Below are 25,829 nucleotides of genomic sequence, written 5' to 3' on the forward strand. Positions count from 1 at the left end.
CTCTAGTCACTTGCATTAATAAAGAACTTCTTAGTGTTATCTAGTAGTAATACTATGTAGTACCAACATATATCTTTGGCATCATCACTATGGATGACAACCTAATTAAGTTAGGAGATATAAGTTTATAATAGGTGGCTGAGTAATTCAACCAAGTGACATGTTAATAACTACCATTAACATTTCTGGGGTTGCTAAGGATTGGGATTTAGAACTTTGTTTTAGTAGCAGCGTTAGAAATGTCAACAATGATGAAGATGATGAGGAAGAAGAAATTGCTACAACTAAATGGAATTGGGGTAAAAAGATAGTAATGGTTCCAGATCTTTGGGGAAAATGAGGTGAAGAAAGTTATGATTTTAATGTTACAAAGGCAGACAAGCTTTTTGATTTCTTGCTTGAGGAAGGACAGATTAAATTACCTGCCACTCATGTTATATTACCTCCCGAACAACTAAAGAATAAGAAGTTCTGCAAGTATCATAACACTACTTCCAATGCTACTAATGATTACAAAATTTTTCGACAACATATTCAGAGGGCTATTCAACAAGGAAAGCTTAAATTTGATATAGCTCAAAAAATAAAGGTTGATGATAATCCTTTTCTGAGAGATCAGAACATGGTTGATGCTAAGTTGTTCAAAGGGAAGGCTAAAGTATTGACATCAGCTAAGGCAAGAGAAGCTAGGACAGTTGATCCAGACATATAAATATCGGTTGATGAATACAGAGAAATTAAAAGGCGTCATAATCAACAAAGAGCCGATATGAGCAGGGAGAAACATTAGGAACTGGTGCCATGAGGCCACATGTTACATCTCGTATCTTGTTGAATAAATGGCAACGACAGAAACAAAAGGATTATCAGCGCTGGTTAGAAGAAGAAGAATATCAGCGTCAACAAGAAGAAGAAAGATATGAAAGAGAACAAGCTGAGTCACATTGGAATTGTCTTTTCTTCAGACATTGCTAGAATGAAGGTTTAAAATTGCCTACTAAAAATAATTGCCAAGAATGCAGTGAACAATATTGAGAGTTTAGGCAATCTCAAGCCAACCGCCGGTCTTTCCGTGAATGAATTAAGTATCAATATAATGATATGGATTGGCGTATAAAAAATAGAAGTATTCATGATCAGCTTGGTAAGCGGGTTGTTGATCAAAATTGGACCGATTATAAAGAAGAAGATGATGAAGAAGAGTATGTTTGGCGGGAGGGACAGTGGTGTCCAGGAGGTTTAACAAGAAGTCCGAAAAGAAGAGTACAACGCCTAAGGAGCTGAGAGTTAGAATAGGCTCAGAAATCTAGTAAACCTCAAGTGTGGCATGCTAAATAAACAGTCGATAAGGGTCAACCATAGGCTAATATTTAAATGGTTTTTCTTTTGCCATCAGAATTCAGGGCTCCAGCAGATCAGGAAGTATATTGGGATTTTGATGAATCAGAGTATGAAGAGATGGTAGCCAAGTTGACAATGACACAACAAGCTATATTTGATAAGCCAGTTAAACATTGGCACTTAAAGGCTCTATATGTGAAAGGTTTTGTTGATGGAAAGCCGATGAGTAAAATGTTAGTTGATGGTGGTGCCTCTGTCAATCTGATGCCTTATACTACTTTTCGCAAGCTCGGTAAGGGACTAGAAGATTTGATTGAGACTAACATGATGCTTAATGATTTTGGAGGTAATGCATCCAAGACCAAGGGGCAATAAATGTTGAATTGACAATTAGAAGCAAAACTTTACTGACTACTTTCTTTGTCATTGATGGAAAATGTTCATATAGTTTGCTCCTTGGTAGTGATTGGATTCATGCCAATTGTTGTGTGCCATCGACTATGCATCAATGGTTGATTCAGTGACATGGAAACAATGTTGAGTAGGTTTATGCTGACAATTCTGTAAGTGTAGCAACAGCTGATCCAATGTATTGGGAGCTAGAGGATTTCGAGTTTTTTTCTAACAAATTATGGGAAGGAGGCTTCATTAGAATCAATGATGAAGGCCAACAGCTGATCCAAGCTGTTAGCTCTGAAAGTTTGTTTTAATGGATAATCCAATAGATGGTACAGATGGTAAACTAGGACATGGCTTTACGTTGGCCGATGAATTAGAAGAGGTAGATATTGGTCCTGGAGATAGGCCTAGGGCGACGTATGTAAGTGCTAAATTGGATCCTGAGTAGAAACAAGAATTGATAGATTTGTTAAGGGAATTTAAAGATTGTTTTGCTTGGAAATATTATAAAATGCCTGGTTTAGATCGATCCATTGTTGAACATCGATTACCAATCAAGTCTAGATATCGGCCATTTAAACAAGCTACAAATAGGTTTAATCCAAATATTCTTGATGATATTAAGAAGAAGACTAAAAAACTACTAGAAGCAAAATTTATTCGACCGTGCTGATATGCAGAATGTATATCGAGTATAGTCCCTGTGTATAAGAAGAATGGAAAGTTGAGAGTCTGTATTGATTTCAGAGACTTAAATAAGGCTACATCAATGGATGGTTATCCAATGCCAATAGCCGATATGTTAGTAGATGCAGCTGCTGGGCACAAAGTTATTAGCTTTATGGATGGCAATGCAGGTTACAATTGGATTTTTATGGCTGTAGACGATATAGCTAAAACAACTTTAAGATGTCCAGGTGTAATCGGCTTATTTGAATGGGTTGTGATGACTTTTGGATTGAAGAATACTGGTGCAACTTATCAAAGAGCAATGAACTATATTTTTCATAAGTTGATTGACAGGATTGTTGAAATCTATATTGATGATGTGGTAGTAAAATCCAAAGGGTACAAAGAACATCTGGCTGATCTGTGGAAGACTTTGGAGTGCACGAGAAAATATGGTTTAAAGATGAATCCTAATAAGTGTGCCTTTGGAGTATCAACTGGACAATTTTTGGGCTTTATGGTCCATGAAAGAGGAATTGAGGTTGGTCAGAAAAGCATGAAGGCAATTGATGAAGCAGTACCTCCAACTGATAAAACAGAATTGCAATCTCTGCTTGGTAAGATCAATTTTATCAGAAGGTTTATTTCAAATCTGTCAGAAAGGATTATGCCATTTTCTCCTCTTCTGAAATTGAAAAATGATCAAGAATTTAAATGGGGTGATGTACAACAAAAATTATTTCAGGAAATAAAAGAGTATATGAAATCTCCACATATGTTGGTTCCTCCTTAGCAAGGCAAGCCTTTTAAGTTGTACGTGTCGGCTGATAGCCAAACGATTGGATCGGCCTTAATGCAAGAGTTTGAAGGAAAAGAGCGAGTTGTTTTCTATTTAAGCAGAAGGCTTTTGGATCTAGAAACAAGATATTCTCCAATTGAAAAGTTATGTTTATGCTTATATTTTTCATGCACTAAATTGTGATATTATTTATTATCGGCTGAGTGTACAGTTATGTCTAAAGCTGATGTGATCAAGCACATGTTGTCAATGCCGATATTAAATGGGAGAATGGGAAAGTGGATTCTTGCGTTATCAGAATTTGACTTGATATATGAATCGGCTAAAGCAGTCAAAGGGCAGGTAATGGCCGATTTTATTACTCAACATCATAAGCCAAGCATCGGCTATTTGGAGCCAATGCCTTGGACACTGTTCCTTGATGGATCATCGTGCAAGCAGGGTGGTGGCATTGGTATTGTTATCATTTCGCCCCGGGGGCAAGTTTTGAGTTTGCTTTTCAGATCAAACCAGTGACCACTAATAATCAAGCAGAGTATGAAGTTATTCTTAAAGGACTTCAACTTCTTCACGAGGTAAAGGCCGAGTTAATCGAAATATTTGGAGACTCACAGCTAGTAATTAATCAATTGATCGGCCTGTATGAGTGCAAAGATGATATATTGAAAGGGAATCATAATGAATGTCAGAAATTACTTGAGGAGTTTCCTCTTACTTCTCTTCAACATATTCCAAGAGCACAGAATCAAGAAGTCAATCGACTAGCTCAGAGTGCATCAGGCTATCGAGTATTCCAAGAAATTCTTAGCAATGAAACTTTAGCTAATGATTGGAGAGTTGAAAGAGCTGATTATCTTAGGAATCCATCACAGAAGGCTACCAAGAAACTAAGGTATAAATCAACTAAGCATATTTTGTTAGATGACCAGTTGTATTACAAAACAGTCGATGGAGTTTTGCTTAAATGTCTAAATCAAGAAGCGAAAGTATTGATGGGTGAAGTGCACGAAGGAATATGTGGGGCTCATCAATTGGCTTATAAAATGAAATGGATTATTCATAGGTCTGGATATTTATGGCCAACAATATTAGAAGATTGTTTTGAATATTATAAAGGGTGTCAGGATTGTCAACGTTTTGGTAATATTCAGAAATCGCATGCGTCAGCTATGAATCCAATAATTAAACCATGACCGTTTTGAGGTTGGGGAATCGACTTAATCGACCAAATTTTTCCACCTTCAAGCAGGGGGCACAAGTTTATATTGGTAGCAACAAATTATTTTACTAAGTGGGTTTAGGCGATTCCTTTAAAGATGGTAACTTCAAAGAACATGGTTGACTTTGTCCAAGAATATATTATTTATCATTTTGAGATTCCTCAAACCATTACTACTGATCAAGGGACAATGTTTACATTAGAAGAGTTCAGAGATTTTGCTGTCAGTATGGGAATTAAGTTGTTAAATTCTTCTCCTTATTATGCTCAAGCTAATGGCCAAGCAGAGGCATCTAATCAAATTTTAATCAAATTGATTTAGAAGAAAATTGAATAGCAACCTAGGAAGTGGTACTTGACACTTAATGAGGCATTGTGGGCATATAGGATGGCTTGCCATGGATTGACTAAATCATCACCTTATGAGTTGGTGTATGGTCATAATGTTGTTCTTCCTTGGGAAATTTAGAATGGATCGAGGCGTGTTACATTGCAAAATGACTTCACAGCCGAAATCTACAAAAATCTTATGATGGATGATTTAGAGGATCTAAATTGTCATCGGCTTCGAGCTCTTGAGAATATTGAAGCCAATAAATTGAGAGTTGCGAGGCATTACAATAGGCAGGCACCCCACTACTATGGGCCCTACTTTAGATACTCATTACTCATTTTATTATGAGTTATGCATTTCATTTGAATACGATTAACAATTTAATATTGCTTCAATAGTCTAGAACTACTCACTAAATAATTAGAGCCTCCACTTAACCAACGGGATGGGAAGGCTTAATTGCTTATTTGCTTAGTTGCATTTAGAATTCGAGTGTGAGAAGGGAACTCACTCTCGCGAGTGTAGGAGCTTTACCAGGATAATTAATTACTTAAAACCTGCGAGGGTATTAACTTGATTTGTAGTTGATCCAAATATGACTAAGGACCAATCTTAACTTGGATTATGCACTTGATGATCAACTTTGGTAATTCTTACTCATGCGAGGCGTAAGGTCACTATGAGTGTGGGATCTCAAGTGACATAGCTCGTGGAGCAACTAAGGACCACTCATTGGGACAGTTAGTCCGAGTAACCACCCATATAGACAACATACCACAAATGGGGGTGGTAAGCCAAGTAACTGATCATGACCAGTTTAACTGTTGAATTGGCACGAAGGTGGCACAGGGTACATCATGGTAGCATTACCCGGGAACCAATCAAACCTTCCATGGATATTCTTGGCCGGATTAGGGAAAGGTTGGAGACATGAGGCAACCCTTACACTGTCGCTCGGGTATGCTGGTTTGTCCCGTTCTCCGTGTGGGTATAGTTGTACACCTCTGCAGAGTTATTTGAAAGCCTGAAGTCCCTCGGGACGGAAACCTTTTTGGTTGTTCCTCCTTCTACACCCATTATAGTGTGGATGATGGTGACACTTGATATGAGATGAATTATAATGTTGATCACCTTAATTATGTTTCTCATTACTTCTTGCCATGAACTTATACTTGCTAACCAATTTAATTATGAATCATGAGCATGTCATTCTTTTAATGAACCTTATGCTTTTATGCAAATGAACAAATGCCTATTAATCCCTTTTGCATTCACCAAATATATATGTTGGAATTAAGTCCTGTGAGTATGCAATGTACTCACGGTGCTGCTGTTAAGTTGTTTTGCAGATAAAGAACATTGGCGGCCATTTCACTCCGTCGTTAAGTGGCAAAGTGGGTGAATATAATGGCAGGAGTCGTCCAAGCTATGATGCTGATGCCCATGGGCAAGGCGACCACCCATTACTAGTGAGTGTACAGCGTAGTGTAGTGGTGTTTGGTAAGATAACAGTTGGTTCTCACTACATAAAATTGAGTCGAATCAATGTCCTCTCTAATATTGTACAATTAATTCATTAATTCGATAAGACTTGTAATATATGTTTTTCGCTTATTTATGTACTCTGATGATGAGATGTAATCATGAGTTGTGGAGGCTATCGTACTATGGTACTCAACCGGGGTCCTGGTATATGGCAAATGCGGATTGTGCCTCCCAGGGGGTTCACCATTGTTGGTTTGCTTAAATTGAGTTGGTCAAGCGGATGGCTCTCGATCTAGGTAAATTAACGCGGTGGGTCCCTACAATTTCCATGGAGTACTCTTCGTCTTCTTTGAGTGTTTCTCTTATCGATCGAAGGCTTTGGTGTTGGATTTCTTCTAGAAGCATGGCCTCCTCCTGATAGAGGAGCCTGAACGGTGTAAAACATGTGGTTCTTGAGATGGTTGTGTAAAGAGGCCATATTAGTTTGGGCATTTTGTCAATCCATTTTCCTTTGTAGGAAATAAGCAGTATTTTTATATTGCGTAGAATATCACTTTGTTGGCCCTTTCGACCACTTCGTTGGATTCTAGGTGATAAATGAAAACGAAGATGATGTTTGTGACAACTGAGTTGCAGAATTGCCTGAATAAGTCTAAACCAAATTGTGTTCCATTGTCAACTGTGAGGACCTTCGGTACCCCGAATCTACATATGATGTTTCGCCAGAAGAATTTCTTGACTGTTGCTGATGTTATGTTTGCTAGTGGTCTTGCTTCGATCCATCTTGTAAAATACTCGATTGCGACTACCGCATATTTGTTTCGACCCTGTGATGGTGGTAGTGGCTCTACCAGGTCCATGGGTTACGTAGAAATGATGTATAAATAAAAATAAAATCCACCATTATTATTTCTAATCTAAAAAACCACAATTTTCTCTGAACCAAGAAATGAGCTACATTAACAATAAAAGATTAGAAGATAAAGTTGCTAACCTTTAGAAAGTAGAATGGATGGAGGATTGAAGATCTTCTCAAGAGCTAGCCGGCCGAGAGTAAGAACTTGCTCACCCAAGTAAGAGCACACACACAGCCGAGAGCAATAATTGAACTAGATGGCTCCGGCTGGGGGGCCATGGAAGCTGGATATATAGCCCGCCCCTTTACTATAGGTTGGTGGCTCCCACCGGGACTAAATGACGACCTTTAGTCCTGGTTGGAGCCACCAAACGGAATAAAAGGACAGCGGGACCTTTAGTCTCAATTGATGACTCCAATAGACCTTTAGTCTCGGTTGGATCCAGCAACCTGGACTAAAGCCCCTCTTGCAAAAACCTGTAGCGCTAGCCATTGGGCCAAGGATTTTAGTCCTGGTTGGTGGCTCTAACTAGGACCAACGCTCCTATTAGTCCTGGACCCAAATTTGGCCTGGACTAAAGGTAAAAACCGAAGATCTGTTCTCTACTGGTGCAAGCTGACCCACCGGTGGGCACTTGGGCGGCGGTAGGTGACAACTTGGCTGAAATTGGTTGAAAAACACCGTTCTGGTTGAAATGTTGTGAGAGAACAATACTATTTCGGCTAAAAAAAAAAGCCGAATCAGCCGAATTTAAGGTCAGCCGAACGGGGCCTACATCACCCATTGGATCGGCATGCCACCATGCATGCAATTTTCTATCCCTCGTACGCGTAACTGGTCATGCGCAAAAAAGGTAACGGCATGTGCAGCTCTTTCCGGGAAACTATTAATTAGAGTGTTATATCACTCCACTGCTACCCATGTCTAAAGCTGTATAAAAAACTCAAAGCTCGTTAGCTCGCTCGGCTTGTGGCTGGCTCGACTCGGCTCGGTTCGGCTCGTTACGATAACGAGCTGAGCCGAGCCAAGATTTTAGCTCGTTAGCTATAATGAGCCAACTCGAGCCAGCTCGCGAGCTAAACGAGCCAAGCTTTCAGGAAAAAAGTATCAAAACTTATATTAGTTTTTGTATTACTTCATGTCTTGCACTTTACAATTGACTGGTAACATGGTCTAGATTCTATAAATTAACTGGTAACTGGTCTAGATGCATTTCTTTTATATTATTATTATTCTCAAATTTTAGATAAATACAAATATTATATTTTGTGTATTTTTTATACCTGGCTCGCGAGCCTAACGAGCCAGCTCGAGCTTTTAACGAGCCGAGCCGAGCTGGTTTTCTGGCTTATTAGGATAACGAGCCGAGCCGAGCCGAGCTAGCTCATTATCTTAACGAGCCAGAATGAGCCGAGCCGAGTCGAATCGAACCCGCTCGTTATCCAGCCTTACCCATGCCATCTAGGCTGTAAAGCATTTTCATAGCCTTTTTTCTATGCGAGAGTGGCTGACAACGCTTGACCTACCCTGTATTTAAAAGAGGCTGCTTGGGATCCTAATCGCCAAGGAGCAAACAACTGTTCTCCATTCGACCTTTCTCCAGGTTAGTGGCACATCTCTGTGGAACTGCATGTCATTTTAGAATCTTCAGCGTATCCACAGGGTCTAGATTCTACGCTTCCTGGAGAAACTCGCTGTAGTGGCTAATTGCCGCCACCGTCTGTCGTCAGCAACCTCCACCGGAGTGTTAGGGCGTCCCCAACGGCGTCCCAAGCGCTGGCTAGGAGGAACACTCGTCCAATCAAACAGAGAGAGAAGAAGAAAAATTTCCTCGCTAGCGCTTGCTCAAGAGGCTAGCTCGCACGTCTCTCAAAACTTTCTGGGTCACTGACATATTTTCTGCTGTGCTATGATATCTGAGTGTTCTTTTTTTTTAATTGTTTCTAGCATCCACCTCAGCTAGCTATTTTATAGAAGCTGTTGGGGACGCCCTTAGGGGATGGGGTTTGCCCCCTGGCCATAGATCCCTACTCCCTAGTGGCAGGGCTGCTCGGTGGATGAGGCGGCAAGGCAGAATAACGCTGCTGGCCGTGGTGGGTGGAGACAGCGATTGGGTGGAGCAGGGGCGGGGATGATGGTTGGTGTGATGATAGCTTTGCAGAGTGCGGTACATGGTGGATGGCGTGTGGTGCGGCGAGGCGGAGTGTCGCCAGCGGCTGCGGTTGGTAGTGGGAGGCGGTGGTGGGGTGGGAGGCTGCGGCCTGTTACGCTTTGTGAATCTATTTAGCATAGGCTGGATTGAAGTCTTGTGTGAAAAGGCCTTTTGTGTCTCAGGAACAAGAGATCCAAGATGGGCCTTGTGGGGGAGAACATGGACATTCAATTCCATATGCTTCAAGATATTACCAACAATTTTAGAATTGATCGGGTGATTGGTAGTGGGGGTTATGGAATTGTCTACAAGGTATATCTAATAATTTATTTACAACGTAATAATCCTATTTTGGCACCACTCCTTATGCATCTATACTAACTAGTTTGATCACAACAGGGCCTGTATAATGGCCAAGTGATTGCTGTGAAGAGGTTTGGTCAGCTGCAGGGACTTGATGATAAAGCGTTCGACAGTGAATTCCGTAACCTTTACAAGATACGGCATCCCAATATCGTTGGGTTAATTGGCTACTGCCATGAATCACAACGTAAGTTCATCCCTCATGAGGGGAAGCTAATTACTGCTCATGAAATTGAGAGAGTTCTCTGCTTCGAATATATGGAAGGTGGAAACCTTGAGAATCACATTTCAGGTATACTGTATTCTGGAATATGGCATGCGTGCGATTATAGGACTGAGGAGAAAATTAGTTTATTTAATTTATTGATGGTTTTGTACGTCGAATATGATAAAATTAGTTTAAATCGGTGTACGTATTCAAACTCGATAGACCTTATGTGTTTTTCATTTTCCCATTGCAGATGAATCTTGTGGTCTTAACTGGCCCACATGCTTCAAAATAATTAAAGGTACCTGTGAGGGTTTACACCACCTACATAGTGCACAGGGAAAACCTATTTACCACCTTAATTTGAAACCTGCTAATATTTTGCTGGACAAGATGATGACGGCAAAGATTGGAGATCCTGGTTTGTCTAGGCTTGTTTCTTCAACAATAACCCATCAAACTGAAATGCGCAAGGGAACACTGTAAGTTGGGCTATCATGTTCTGAGCTATTGATTCTTGTAACACTTTGCCAACAAAAAAGTGTGGTTATTTTTAATATCTTTTATGCTTCTTATGGTCCAGTGAGTACATGCCACCAGAATACATACTTGATGGCGCTATATCAAAGAAGTTTGACGTCTTCAGTTTGGGAGTAATCATGATAAAAATAATGGCTGGAAATAATGGCATCTACGACCGTAGTACAATGCCTCCCAAACAGTTTATTGAACTCGTAAGGAAAATTGTTCTCCGTATCATGAACAGAGATTTGTGAATATTATGTGTTTTATGTACTACTTAGATATATCTGAGTGTAACTGCCATCTAAGAGCAACTCCAACAGCTTGGCTAAAATTAGTAGCCAAATTTTTATTGTTTAGCCATTTTGTAAAATAGAAAACTCCTCAAAAAAGAAGAGCTCCACAACAATCTTGTTATTTTACAAAGTCAGGCAGCGAGCGCCCGTGGTTAGCTATATATGGCCACCGAAAATCAAGGGGTAGCCATCTTCCTATTTTACAAAATCAGATAGCACATCTGTTGGAATCTATTTTTTGCTATACAGATTTCAAAATAGCCTCCACAACCAGAATAGCCAAGCTGTTGGAGTTGCTCTAACTACATGATCCCATTTCGTAGGTAACTACAAACTGGAAAGGAAAGCTGCAGGGCACGTCGGGGCATTCATCACCACGGGAAATAGACATTTCACCAGTGAAGAGGTGCATCGACATAGCATTAAGATGTGTAGATGAAAATCGGGATAAAAGGCCAGAAATAAAGGACATTATCGATGAACTTGAAGAGCTAGAACCTAGGGTTGATGAAATGTCAATGTATTCTGATCTGCCAGAAGATCTAATTGGCCTGCAGGTACGTATATGATATGTTCATTATGGAAAGCATGGATGCTCTTCATATTACCAGCAACATATATACTATTTCCCTGGAAACTGAAAGATAAAAATGAAAGTGTGTGTGTTTATGTGTAGTGGGGGATGAGGGATTGACAATTAAAATGAAAACACATCCTAACAATTGATGTTTAACCCTAAGTGCACAGTAGGTGTAATACCTTCGCCCATTAGTGTCTTCTGGTCCGTCATGTTGTATCCATGTGTGTTGTGTTTTAGTGTCACCTTGGTTATTTAAAGAGGTTCGGGCTAGCATAGCTTATAATCATTATCATTCCAAAGAACTCTCCTCTGGATTAACCATTTCACATGAAGTGAGAATAAAAGTGAAATACATGTGCTTTGCGTATATAGGCCCATTCCACATGGGGAGGTAAGCAGTAGGAAGATTTTTGACGAGTGCATGCACATAAGACTATGGAACGGACATCATGGTATCGCTACTTCAAAAATAAATTAGGAGACAACCTCTCTTATTAATAGAGATGGACACATCTAAGGATTACCTCTATAAATGGTCATGCAGCCTCCAGGCAAATACCCACCTCTTAATTATTTTGAGAGCCAGGCATGCTAAGGTGACCGTATTTGTTAATTGACTATTAACAGAGCCACGATGTCCTAAGGCGACCACCTCTGTTAATCGATTAACATATGCCCATCTTTGAAAATGACAATTAACATAGACAGGCATACTAAGTGTCTGTCTCTAGAAATCGATCAATAAAGGCAGGCATATAAAGAAACCCGCGTCTACACATAGTTGCATAAAAAAAATATGTTGATGCCTAATTGAATCTCAGATCACACAATAGCAAGGCCTAGAATGCACCAGGTGGCCCAATGACCTATCACGCCGCTTGTAACTCTGAAATCAGCAAGTACTGACCAACAAGTCGGTAGAGCCTATTTCAAGCCCGTTCTTTGCCGAAAGAACTTGAGAACACCTCTCAGAAAGACCTGTCAGGGAGATGACCGCTAAGGTTTTGTCCTAGGGTCAGCAAGACCACCTAGAATGCCGTCGAATCTCGTTGAGAAACGCGCAGAACAATAGGAGGTTGGAAAAGTTAGGGTAAAAGGAGTAACAGATGTTATTTGAACGATTAGATGTTGAAGCTCTCAATCAACCGTGATCCTTCGATATATAAGGGGTTGGTCTTATCCGAGTAGGAAACATGTTTAAGACACTTCTTTAAGTTTCCCACGTGAAAACACGAGCCAAAACCAATCTGGACTCCAAACGGTCTCAGAATCTAGGAAAACTAGCTTATCTGGTTTGGGAAACCGCCGGTTTCGACATAATAGGTCCACACACTTCTTTCTTTGCACGGAGTCCAAATGCGATAACTCAAATGTTGTTTTTGATTATCCTGATGCCCGTAGCCTCATGGTGGGGTCCAAATCTTGATGCCCAAATGTTGTGGTACACTTTTTGCTGTTAAAAAGTTCATAACTTTTTCTATGAACTATGATGAAGACGAACTTTACAACATAATTGTAGCCCTCGATGTGATCTACAACTTTATTGTTGAGAAGTTTTTGATATGAAATTGGTTAGTTTCCCAAAATGTTGTTTTTAGTTTGTTGTAACATGGCTTTGGCGGGTGGCGAAGGCCTCCGACAGCGAGGTGTCGCCAAGGCGTCTTCGACCGTCTTAGGGCGGAGACCCGACGCTGACTAAAGGAACTTTCCCAGCTATACTTGAAGGCTGTTGAATCTCCTTTTCATCGCGGACTCCACCAAGGCCAGGCACGCACGCCTCCAACCTGTTAGGCGGACGCCGCCCCGTTTCGCATCAGTTGTGGGCGGACACGGCGCCTACAGCCTCCGACCACCGCCACCGCCGATCGTAGTCCCCGGAGCGCCACCAGCGGTGGAGGCACCAACCGCAGTCGCCGAGCGCGGAACCGACGGAGGCCTGCCCGCAAGACCCTTCTGCGCATCCTACAGCATAGGCTAGAATGTCAGGGGCAGAAGCAACGAAAGCCTTCGCAGCATCGTAAAAAAACAAAAAAAGGGGGCTACAAGGACTACAAATACCTTCGCCCTCTTGTCCTCCGCCAGTTTCCGGGCGGCAGATCTCCCAAATGGAGCCCAAAAGTGCCCGATGAAATTTCTTAAGGTTTTTCGCAAACCAAGAGAGGTCTCACCGAGCTCCTCCGGACCAGGCAGCACCCCCTCCGGAATACTTTTGGTATGCGTACACCCGTCGCGTGCCAAAAGTTTGGCATAGTTCGCCACTCCCGCTAGCGCCCCGTAGTCCGTGCAACCGTTGATCAGACCGGGGAGCTTCGCAAGGTGACGCTTTAGCCAGGAGGCGAGCGCGTACACGCTGCCTTCCTCCGGAGGGGTGGAGGTTTCGCCTCCGAGCTCAGCGACGGTGGTCCGGTAGTGGCCAATGGTTGCAGCAAGGACTCCTTTAACCGAGTCCAAACACCTCGTCGCCAGAGATAGCTGCTCCCTCACCGCTACTGCGGATTCCTTCTCGGAGGCAAGCTCTCGCCGAAGACCCTCGGTCACCTCATTCGCCCTACGGGCCTGCTCGACGGACAAAACCTCCGCTTCCCGGGCCTTGGCGAGATCGGCCCTCAAACCATCCTTTTCTCGCTCCTTCTCCGTCAGAGACAGGCGGAGAGTCGTAAGAGAGTCCGACAGACCCCCTTTTTCACCTTCCAGGCGCTCGATTTCTGCCTTGAGCGCTTCGATCGCGACGTCCCGGTCGGAGACCTCGCGGGTACAACGCTCTTCCATAACAACACCCGTGTGATACCCCTACGACCAGAGAAAAAACAAAAAAAATCAGCAACAGAATCAAGAACAAGTCTAGAAGCGAGCATAAAAAAAATGATAAAAGAAGGAAAGGGGCAAAACCGCCGGAGATGCACCAGGCTCTAGTGTTCCAGGTGAACGCGGAGGAGCTGGAAGAAATCCATATCCCTCAGACGCTGTTTGAAGCGATCCATTCAAAGAATAACAAACAAACATGAAACGATAAGGTGAGAAAAGCAAATCTCACATTAAACGCACCAACAGCCGAAGACCACCTCCGATGTCTCCAAGAACGGCAAGATAACAGTCCTCCCAACCTGAGATAGAAGTGTCGGAGGAGCCTACGTAAAAAACAGCAACAACAACAGCTCAAGTCAGAGGGTAGATCAGAAACAGGCCAGATAATGATCAAAATAGAAACATTTTATACTCACTCAGACCCGGCGCCGTCAGCCCCGGCTGCCCCGGACAGAACCTAGCGCCCGCAGCGGCTGCTCGCTCCTCCGGGGTGAGAAGTCCAGCCATGACATCACCTGCAAAGCAACAGATACACAGTATTAGCACTTGGCTCAATACGCAGAGGAATGAACGGGGCGAAGACAATGAACACAAAGATGTGCACCAGACAGACTCACTCATAAAAAGCCCAGGTTGGGCATCTAGCCGCGCCCTCTGAGCAGAAGTCTCCGCCATATCGTGTGGCGAAGGCCCAAAGGGCCAGCCTTCCTCAGCCAGCGGCCCGATGGGCGGAGGACTCGAAGAAGGCCGAGCCGCCGGGGCCTCCTCAGCAAATGCGGCCTCCAACCGCCCAATGTCGGCCGCAAGCACGGGCGAAGGCGCGACAACGGCAGGAGACGAAGGAACATGCCGCGGAATGGCCTCCGTGTCCTCTTCAGAGCTTGAGCACAGCCCGCCAAGAACGTCGGGCATAGGCTCGACGACGCTATCTTCCGGCTGTTCGCCGACGCTCATACCACCATGCGAGGAGCGCGCCGGGGCAACGCCGGTCTCCGGACGCCCGGCACCGCTCACAGCTCCGCTCGTCGGGCACACCAGAGCTACGAGAGAGCCGCGATCCCCTCCGCTCGCAACTCGCGCGTCCACTGACGGGACGGACGAGCTCTCAACGTCTTCGCTGCCGATGGAGGCAATGCCCGCACTGCCGGCAGAAGACAAGGCCGGCGCGATCAACGGAGCTCCGCTCTTCTTCTTCTTTTTCGCAGGCGCCCGAGAGCCGATGGCGCCCTTCCTCTTCTTAGACTCGGCCTCCGCCATAACATTCTTTGTGAAGGCCTTTTCCTTCTTCTTCTCAATCGAGGCCAGGACCTCAGCAGGAACCTCGCGCTCCCGGTAGACGATCCCGACCTCCTCAAAAACTCGATTAAGCCGCGGCATGGTGCCTGCCACGGCCATCCGAGACGTGTACTCATGCTCGGAAATCTTGCCAACCAACCCTATGGCGGCTTCCTCAACTTCAGAGACGAAACCGTCCTCCGTCACCCCCTCCCCCAAGGACCGATCGAAGCGGGGGAACGGAATCCCGGCCTCTGGCCCGAAAACGGGAACCTTGACCTGTTCCAACCGGAAGGCTGGGTTGTTTTTGCCCAAGGGCCAGTAGTTGGAGGCCATGATCTCCTCCACCAGATCGCGGCCACCAGAGTAGCGGCACGCTGCCGCAAAAGCCTGATCACAAGCCTCCCTTGTCGGAGACACCTCCTCCAGCGGATCCACGCGCGTGTGTGGCGCCATCTCCTCCATCCGAGAAGTCAATGGATACTCCGAGAGCTCCTTGCCATCCTCGGTTGTGCTGCGGACCCCGTAGGTCTTCACGTAGAACCATTGCTCGAGCCAGCTGCGGTCCCACTTACCCTTCTGGCAAAAAGAGATCTCCAGGCGGTCCACGCCTTGATTCCTCTTAGACATAAAAGTGCAACTACCGTACTGGTAGGTCACCTCCACCTCCTTGCCATCTCGCACCTCCTTCTTCTTCTTCGGCTGCTTCTGCAGTTCATAGTACGTGCAAAAGGTGTCCACATCCGGCTCGGCACCATAAGAGACGCACGCCCAGCAAAATTTGCTAAGCGTCAGGAAAGCAGTGGGAGTCAGATGATGGAGCTGGACATTGAAGGTCTCCAACACCCGGCGAAGGAAGGGAATGTAAGGAAGGTGGAGGCCGCAGGTGAAGAAGTCCCAAAAGACCACCGCATATCCTTCCTCCGGTTCTGGAACAGTCTGACCCGGCGGAGGGATTTTTACCCTAGAAGGAGGAAAACATGACTCTTTCAACATCTCCGCGATTGCCTCCTCAGTAATAGAGGAGGGGCCGAAGTCCCAAGACTTTATCGCCATATCTCCGGAGTCCGCGGCGACCAGGTCTCCGATAGACGCAGAGACACTACCCAAATCCTCCACTAGTTTTTCAAACTCCAACGCGGAGGCAGAGGAAAGCATGCACTCCTCCAAGCGCGCACCCCAGCCAACGGCCCTAACGCCGAGAAGGTGGCGGTAGGGTCCGGAGAAGGCGGGCCGGTGAGTTTGGGCGGAGGCGGAAAGGAAAGCCACCGCGACAGTAACCTAAGCGCGAGACGCAAGCAGAAAGACGGAACGCGCGAGGGCAGCAAAAGGCGAAAGCGAAGAGGGCAGAGAGCGATTCCTCGAATGCAATGAAAGCGAATGAGCGGTGCGGGGGGGGGGGACCCCGCCACCAAAGGCACCCTTATATAGGCAGCGGGCAGGCGGCCCGGCTCCCGCCACACAACGGTCGCCTCCGGAAGATTCGCCCGCTGCACAACGGTCACCTCCGAAAAGGTCGCAGGGAATGCAACGGGCACTGACACGGCAGAAACGGCCGCGCCGTAGGGCAACGGCTAGATTTGCCGCCCAACGGCTACTCTCAACGAGACCAACGGCCGCGCCAGAGCGGGCCAGGGGGGAAGTAGCGGGGCCTCGCTCGAAGACACCGATGAATTCGGCCTCCGCCCCCGCGGACGCCTTCGGCCAAGGCGTTTTGAGCTCACGGCGCGCTCCGGCGAACCATGGTCTCAAAAGGGGGGAACTGTTGTAACATGGCTTTGGCGGGTGGCGAAGGCCTCCGACAGCGAGGTGTCGCCAAGGCGTCTTCGACCGTCTTAGGGCGGAGACCCGGCGCTGACTAAAGGAACTTTCCCAGCTATGCTCGAAGGCTGCTGAATCTCCTTTTCATCGTGGACTCCGCCAAGGCCAGGCACGCACGCCTCCGACCTGTCAGGCGGACGCCGCCCCGTTTCGTCTTACGGGCGTCTCCGGTAATAAGGGCGGAGGCTGCCCTACCTCTGAACTAATCAAACAAACGATCTCGCCTAAGTGTGTGCAGGTACTCAAGCGCAGACGCTCGTGGTCCGCACAAACGCGCCAGCATGGCCCCTGCGCGGCCGGGCGGAGACCTACGGATGATGTCTCCGCCCGGACCGGTGGAGACTTTCCAAGGCGACGGTGCACCACGGAAGGCGGAGGCCAGCGTCGAGAACCATGACCCCCGCGCGGCCGGGCGGAGCGGAGACCCGCCGGGGATGTCTCCGACCGTCCGGCGGAGACCCGCCGCGACAGCGGCGCGCCCCTGGAGATGGAGGCCAGCGCCGGGGGCCCAGGCCTTTGGGCCGAAGATCGAGGAATGGTGGGCCGGCTGCTCTTGGAAGCCCATCACGTGAAGACGGTATGGCAGGATTGCCCCGCGAACAAGATGCTAGCGGCGGAATATTCCAGGAATGTACTGTAGCAGTTGAGGGGCATTGTAATAAATTCTGTTATGGAGTAGTTGAGTCCTATAAATACGGAACACTTGTAACCGTGCAAATGGTTGGTGGATGAATTAAGGAAGCCATAGCTTTCCGTGCCGTTCCCTTACTCACCGCTCTTACTCGTCGTCCTTCCCCTTGTCGCTCCTATCCCGAGCCTCCGCCCAAGGGCGGTCTCCGACGGGCGGAGGCCTCGGTCTCCCCCCGTTGTTTGAAACCGCCAGTTTCAACATAGTTCTAGAATGTTCAAATTTAAAATTTAAGATTTTTGAGCAACCTCGGATGTTAACATGGTCTGTACTAAAGCTATAGTTCTTAGTAGAATCTACAACTTTGTAGTTAAAAAGCTTTAAAGTCGGAGTTGTTTAAATTCAAAAAATCAAAATTTAAAATTTCCAAACGTCCTTAATTGTTCACATGGTAATTACAAAGTAGCAGTGGCCTACCTGATCTACAAGTTTCTTAATGATAATTTTTTTATTTAAAGTTATTTAAAGTCTTAGTTATTTAATTTAAATTCATATATTTTGATATTCAAATTACTAAAATTTCAAAACAATCTCGGATAGAGACATCTCATATACTAAAGTTGTAGTGCTTGACACGTTTTAAAGTTGTAATGCCCATATATGGCCATGGCATTGCGAAGACACTCGCATAAAAATAATTTTTGGAGACGGCCCCTTTTATTATAAAAGCGGTAGAAAAGTATTAGTGTCTCTCGTAATACTAGTCAATTTCAAACTTAGTCTATTAGGAGATACCCAAATATTGATCACCTCTGTAAATTGATTTAAAGAGGCAGACCTCTTCAGAGAACTACCTTGTGAAAATAGAGTCTATTTATAAAAGACAACTTTTAGCTAGATGTTTTCTGCCTAAGGTAACAATGGCAATCAATTCAATTCTAGTAAAGTAAACAAGAAGTGAAGTTCAACTGAGGGGCAAATTGATCGCAAAGTGGTCGTCTTCTGCAGAAATCGGGCCAAATGATTTGGCCAATTCTGGTGAAACCGAAATATCCAGAAGACATACAAATATCGTCATAGATATATTGATAAAAAAAATTAGACCAAAAGGGGAACCTTGGTAAGCTAGGACATGAATAACTAAAGTACCCCACCTCTTGATATACCACCATTAAAAAACCACTCAAAACATCAACAATTCCAGTTCCATATTCTCCACAGGATATAAGATATATGTATGACATCATAAAATTCCATTTCAGAGTTTAATGTTGGCACAGACACAGGCTCACACACACACACACACAGGCTCACACACACACACACACACACACACACACACACACACACACACACACACACACACACGCACACGCACACGCACACTCGCGCGTGCACAGCCAGCAGAGATAGAGCTTGTAAAGATAGAGCTTCAATTGTAGAACATTCCTAAACAGTGTACTCTAGAGTATTTTTTCTTAAAAGAATTATACAAATGAAGCTTGCCTTTGATAGTAAAAATTTAACATCTTCTTAGGCAATAAGTTGCATGATGAAATGCATGTTTATGCCATTCTACCTAGTATATGTGCATTCTAGGACCTAGCTATTCCATTGTACTACACTTCATAACCAGTGTACTCTAGGTTTTTTCTAAAAAAATTATATAATTGCATCCATACCTTTGATAGAGGAAATTTAACATCTTATTAGGCACTAAAGTGCATGCTTGCATATTTAAGCCGTTGTACCTAGTAAGAGTGCATTCAAGGACCTAAAATCTACGTTCCTAAGAAAATTCGATGAGAAGGTATAACAAGCACTAGGGGGGTTAACCTAATGTGCGGAGGAAAATCATTTTGATACAAATTGCTGCAAGTTTAAGTTTGAAATTTGGATCTAAAATATGGGTTGAGCTACAGCATGAGCTAATAACAAAATTTGATGTCGAGTATATAAACTAGCTATCAGTAGGATATGAGTATTGTGTATTACATAAAAACAGCAGATGAGAGCTTCAAATAAAGACATGCCAAACACAAATAGAGGTGGGATGAATTCAAAAACCTATGAATTAAGGCCCCGTTCGCTTGGATGATTCTGGATGAATCTGTGAGAGGAAACAATCCATAAATAGTAACATCCAGCGGGGAACAGTGGTCTTTTAAGACCAGCCGAACACAGCTTAAATATATTAAAGTTGATAGGAAAAAGGGATGATCCCATGCTATACTTGCCTTGAACAAAGTACTCCTGCTGATCCTGCTCGTCAAAGTAGTACTCTTGGTCACCCACGAATTGCTCACCGTCTATACTCGATAACCACAGCAACATACAAGCATCCAGAAGCAATCATGCATGGCAAACAAAAGCTATAAATTAGAACAGTACACCAATGAACATAAAAATCAAGATGAAAAGTTTGTAAAACGAATCTACGTCTCATTATGAACACACAGACGCGAAGATCACGAAAATCGGAGCTAAAACGAAGAAGTTATGAATTAAACAAGATTTTCTTTATTAAAGTAATAGATTAAATCTAACCTCAAATTTTAAAAGTTAAAAACATACCTAACAGTAGTATGAACATGTAGATTATGGAATTACGAACCTAACGCAAGTTGAACGGACCAAATCAGAGTTAAAACGAAGATTTTATGGCTTAAACAAGATTAGTGGCAAAACTGTAAATAGATGAAAACGTATTTTAAATCTAATCCGAAGGAAACTACGGTTTCTAAAGAAGAAAACGTATTCTGCATTCACACGTTGGACTGCGGGTTCTTTAATCAAAAACCTGAGGGGCTCTTTAGAAAAATACAAGGACGGCCGGTTGAGATCTATATAGTTGTAATGGCCTTTTTGCAAAAATGACCGGCGAAGGGGTATCGGGTGATACCGGCCGTTGGATTAGATTGGACGGTGCGGATTGGATCGGGCGGGGGAGAGATAACGCTGGCTGGCTGACGGCGAGCTCCGACGGCGGTGCCATGGCCGGAGGCGGGCGGCACGCATGAAACACGGCCTATGGAACACCACTGAGCGAATAAAGGGCACGGGGAGAGAGAAGATGACGGCGGACTCACCGAAGGGCTTTTCGTGAACGAAGGCGAGACTGCGGCGGCGTGGGGCTCGGCGAAGCGGACGGCAATGGCGGCGGTGCTAGGTTTGCGGCAGCTGCTGCTCAAACGACGGCGACGGCTAGCAAAAAGGGTTGGGAACAGGGTGGCACACCTGGGGCTGCTATTTATGGGCGGCTAGAGGCATGGGATGCATGCCAGGCGGCGTAGAGGAGGCGGACTCGGCGGCGCCGAGGCGGTGGCGGCAGTGTCCGTGCCAGTCACGAGCAGAGGAAGGAGACGCGGCTGACAAGGCGGGCCCTCCTATCGGCGAAAGAAAGCGCGGGACTGATGTGTCAGCGAGACAGGCGAGAGAGGAGAGGGCGCGGCGGCTGTGCTGGGCTGCATTGGGCTGGCCGCGGGGAAGCAACGGAAGCGGGGCGGCCCAAGAGCGGGGCGCATGCGAAGCTGAGCCGAGAGAGGAAGGACAAGAGCACTAGGCCGGGAACAGCATGCCCATGCGGGGAAGTGAGGGAGAGGAGAAGGCGGGCTGCGCCTTGGGCCAGCAGGCCGAATAGAGAAGGGAAGAGATTTTCCTTTTTTTTCTTTTCTAATTTTCCAAACCAATTTTGAAATGCAAATTCAAATCAATTTAAAGTTTGATTTCAAACCACACAATACAAAAATAATATGCAGTAGTATGAATGCACATACATGTTTGTAGACCTATATTTGATTTTATTTTTAACAAAGTTATGATTTTTCTAAATTGAAATGCTCACAGAATGCATAATTAAATTATTTTCTCCTATTTTAAAATATTGCAAATTTTTGGGTGTTACATAACCACTTTGGCCTGAGGTGCTAGACCCCAACTTGTGCTAATATCAAAGCCTTAGGGCAACTCCAAGAGACTCTCTATATCCCACCTAATTGTTAGTAATAGAGATTTTGGTGAAAAAAACCCTTCAATAGCTTCTCTAATTGATTATCCAAATATAGTCATTCTCAATTCCGTAATTATTGCTAGTCAAAGGTAGATAGTGAGAATGGCTCTCTATAGTGCACACAAGATATAGAAAAAATGTTCGAGAGTAGAAACATATAGAAAACGATTTTTATGCAAATGACTCTCCAAATTATGATTTAGTGAGTTTTAGAAAGACTCTTGGAGATGCTCTCATGTGTGTCTTGCCAAGTAGAAATTCCTATTTAATTAGAACCTTGTAGTCCATCTGTTTGAAAAGTGCAGCATATTGGCGGTTAGTTTTTTTTTTTTTTGCATCACAGTGTTTTTTCTTTGCTTATAGCATCTGTTCCAAAACAGATTTTGGTACAGGACACTAACATTTTGTGAAATTGCTGTGGGACACTATACTTTTTTTCTTTGCTCCAGGCACACTGGGCGGTGTGCTACAGCAAAGAAATTAGTGTCCCACAGCAAAGAAAAAATATTCCAGTGTCCCACAGCAAATTTTACATAAGTGGAGTGTGCCACAGCAAATTTTCCCTTTTTTTTACGTTGTCAACAACACTGAATTTGTATTTCATAAACAAAAAACGCACCTTTACCCTGAATTGGTACAGACGATGGAGCTCAACATACTAGAGCGTGTAGTAGCTGGAAGCGAGGAACCGAGCCATCTAGATTTGTCACTTCTACAAAGCATCACAGAAAATTTCTCTAAGCGGAGAAAAATTGGTGTTGGTGGATGTGGAGAGGTTTACAAGGTAACTGCTATTTTTATGGCAGCACAGCTTCATGTTTCCACCTCATTTCATAGCATAACTTGACATAATGGACATGGCCTTGCTCATAAGGATATTATAAACAGGGCATCCTTCGAAATGGAATTGTTGCTGTCAAAAGGCTTTTCAACAGCCGAACAATTAAAAACAAGATGTTTCATCGGGAGGTTCAAAGTTTGATCACGGTTAGGCATGAAAATATAATACGTTTTATGGGTTATTGTTCTTTTACAGAAGAACGCACATTTATATATGAAGGAAGAACAATTATGGCCGATATACGGGAAAGATTGCTCTGTTTTGAGTACATAAGCAACGGAAGCCTTGAGAACTATCTTACAGGTATGACCTTTTTTTTACATGATATCACTAGCTCTCTGATCCAGCTTAGAAGACAACAGTGCAAATAAACAGCAATCTAACAGAGTGCTTCCACCCAAAAGTATGCCAAACACCAAATTAAACTGGATCATCAACAGTGAAAACTAAATTAAAGAGCACAACAGAGAAATAATCTGATCAAGAGTCAAATTCCCTAATCATGACCACTTCCTGAATTTTAAAACAAATTTGTAAATACTCAAGTAAACTCTACCAATGTTCTTCTATTCATTTGCTTGCATACAGTCCAGTGACCAAGGATACAACTACCTTTTCATATGATCTGGTTACTTTCTTTATCGGACCATCTTCACTACATGTAATCCTAAATTTTAAATTGCATTTGATGAATAATCATGGACAGTCTGTACAGATAAAAAAAGGCCAACATTTTGTTCAATGCACACTTGCACATACACTGGGCACACTATTATTTTGTGATTTCCAGCTTCTAAAACACTCTTGATTCTTCATATACTTTTGAAGATGAATTGAGGGGACTTGAATGGCATACTCGTTATGAAATTATTGTGGGGATCTGCAAGGGTTTGCTCTATCTTCACAAGGACAAGAATATCGTCCACATGGATCTCAAACCAGCCAATATACTACTAGATGATCTCATGGTGCCCAAAATTACAGATTTTGGTCTATCTAGACTTGACAACAATTCACAAGCAGCGACCACATCACGTCTTTTTTCACCGTAAGTTACTAATCATACATTATTGTTCCTGGCACTTGTTTTCTTACAAGGTCATAGCGTGTTGATATGTGTGTTCTTATCATGCAGAGTATATTGTGCTCCAGAATACTTTCTCGAAGGCAAATCGTCCAGCAAGTCAGATATATATAGTTTGGGAGTACTGGTCATAGAGCTGGTGACAGGAAGTAAAAAGGAGCCTGATCTTACTAAAGTAAGAATTGTGATTATGTCGCTGTTGCACGGACATGCATGTCCTCTTTTCATCATGATGCTAATATTAAAAACCTATAATGAAATTAGTTGTGCTGGTTATTTCACTGGTAAGATCAATCTAGAATGGAAGTAGCACTTACGTTTCATTAGGGTAGGGATATTTCCAATATACAAAAAACAATAAAAGTTACTGTTTGATACTTTCCTTTCTTATATAATTGTCTACTTGTTGTGAGTCATTTTTTCTGTAGTTTTTTTATTTTCAAAACAACTACTCTGTTACACTTCATAAATTGATTGTGCATCATTTCATACAAGGATCACACAGGAATTCCACTAGAACTTTATAGGTCGTTTACAGGAAACAGTACAATTCTCAGTTGCAGGAATTAGAATACTTTGACATATTCCTGTGTTAGTATAGCCAACGTTGTCTCTGTAGTTGTATTCTTAAGCTGATATCAATATACATGTCATTTGCATTGAATATTTTGGTGCCATTTGAATGTAAATGCAGGTACTTCGAAGATGGAGGTACAGGTGGATTAAATCATCGAAGCATACACCCTTGGGTTATCAACAAGTGACAAAATGCCTCGAGCTGGCCCAAAGATGCATCCAAATTAACCTGACAGACAGACCTGACATAGTATACGTAGTGGATGAGCTCAACACAGTAGATAGTAAGGGTGGCCAATTCCAGGTATGCCCTATGTGCTCTGGTAAAGCTTTGACAGGCTCTGGTAAAGCTAATGCATCTTTAATTTCTCCATCACAGGAAATCCCTTGCCTGGAGGACATGCTTGGGATTGAGCCGCTGGAAATACACTTCCCCTTTAAACTTGACCCGCAGATATCACACTCAATTGAGCTGACCAACGATACGGATGATTACGTTGCCTTCATGACAGAGGCAAGGTCACGCCGCTTCCGCATAGAGCCAGACAAGGGCATTGTCCCACCAGGATCCAAGTGCAGTGTCACCGTAACAACGCAAGCACAGGTCAATGCACTGCCAAATAATCACCACAAGGAGGAGATCGCCGTGCTGAGCACCAGAGTAGATGGAGGTCTTGCTGGTATGGATATAACTAGAGACGTGTTCAATGAGAAGGAGGGTAATGTGGTTGATGAGGTGAATGTGATGGTTGTTTTTGACAGACCACCACTGGCTGATGAGGAATCCTGAGTGAGTGAGTGGCAGAATCAATTTCTTCTCTCTCTCTCTCTCTCTCTCTCTCTCTCTCTCTCTCTCTCTCTCTCTCTCTCTCTCTGTCTGGAGATTGGGAATTTCAAACACGTACTTTAGGCCCCATTTAAGAATGGAGGTGAAATGAGGGAAAAGTCTACATTATTTCAAACTCTTAATTACTATATCATTAAGTCCGCATATTATTAGAATATGAGTTTTACCTTATTCATCCATCATCTGGTTCATGTGTTCACATTCCTGTGTTTTTTTTATCCTCTGTTTTGTATTCCTTTGTTACAAACAGCCCCTTAATGAATATATCAAGAATTTAAGTTTACAACAAAGTTTCATTAGAACCTGAAAGGATGTGGTTTGCCGTGACTTCTGTCTTGTGAAAATATTCTTGAGTTATATAGTACATATACAGTCATGAGGCAGTAGAATCATCTTGTGAGGCGTACATTAGTAATAGTACACATATATCAGGATGTTTTGGCTGATACCTACGTGGCAAGTCACAGTACAATTGTCTAGTATGGTGATCGAATGAATTTTCTGATTTTACAAACGTGCGTTTGTGTCACTTCAAATGTTTTTTTTTACTGAATACATGAACAAATTAAGAGGTTGAATTTTCTGATTTTACAAACGTGCATTTGTGTCACTTCCAAAAAGCGTGACAGGCAGATCAAGTCAATTCTAGTAAAGTAAACAAGAAGTGAAGTTCAACTGAGGGGCAAGTTGATCGCAAAGTGGTCGTCTTCTGCAGAAAT

The 25,829-nt window shown here is 43.7% G+C and overlaps 1 protein-coding gene and 1 pseudogene across 5 annotated transcripts; one reads left to right on the forward strand and one right to left on the reverse strand.

The window, feature by feature from the left end:
- The first annotated feature begins 8,534 nt into the window (after nt 1-8,534).
- On the forward strand, nt 8,535-25,376 carry LOC136486099 (receptor like protein kinase S.2-like). 5 transcript variants are annotated; one of them, XM_066482882.1, is made up of 13 exons: nt 8,535-8,706; nt 8,834-9,344; nt 9,438-9,567; nt 9,655-9,910; nt 10,080-10,308; nt 10,410-10,560; nt 10,968-11,201; nt 22,403-22,546; nt 22,651-22,906; nt 23,432-23,651; nt 23,739-23,862; nt 24,382-24,567; nt 24,643-25,375. In XM_066482882.1, exons 2-13 carry the CDS (start codon nt 9,235-9,237, stop codon nt 25,051-25,053), a joined length of 2,451 nt encoding a protein of 816 aa, XP_066338979.1. In that variant the 5' UTR covers nt 8,535-8,706; nt 8,834-9,234; the 3' UTR covers nt 25,054-25,375. The 5 variants fall into 5 exon arrangements, with proteins under 5 accessions (XP_066338979.1, XP_066338981.1, XP_066338980.1 ...); XM_066482884.1 differs by lacking the exon at nt 8,834-9,344 and having other exon boundaries at nt 8,538-8,706; XM_066482883.1 differs by lacking the exon at nt 8,535-8,706 and having other exon boundaries at nt 8,713-9,344; nt 9,655-9,805; nt 24,643-25,376.
- Nucleotides 11,223-18,444, reverse strand: LOC136487093 (uncharacterized; annotated as a pseudogene).
- Nucleotides 25,377-25,829: the final 453 nt, after the last annotated feature.

The sequence above is a fragment of the Miscanthus floridulus genome, chromosome 10, assembly GCF_019320115.1.
Source record: "Miscanthus floridulus cultivar M001 chromosome 10, ASM1932011v1, whole genome shotgun sequence".
Classification (NCBI taxonomy): Eukaryota; Viridiplantae; Streptophyta; class Magnoliopsida; order Poales; family Poaceae; genus Miscanthus; species Miscanthus floridulus.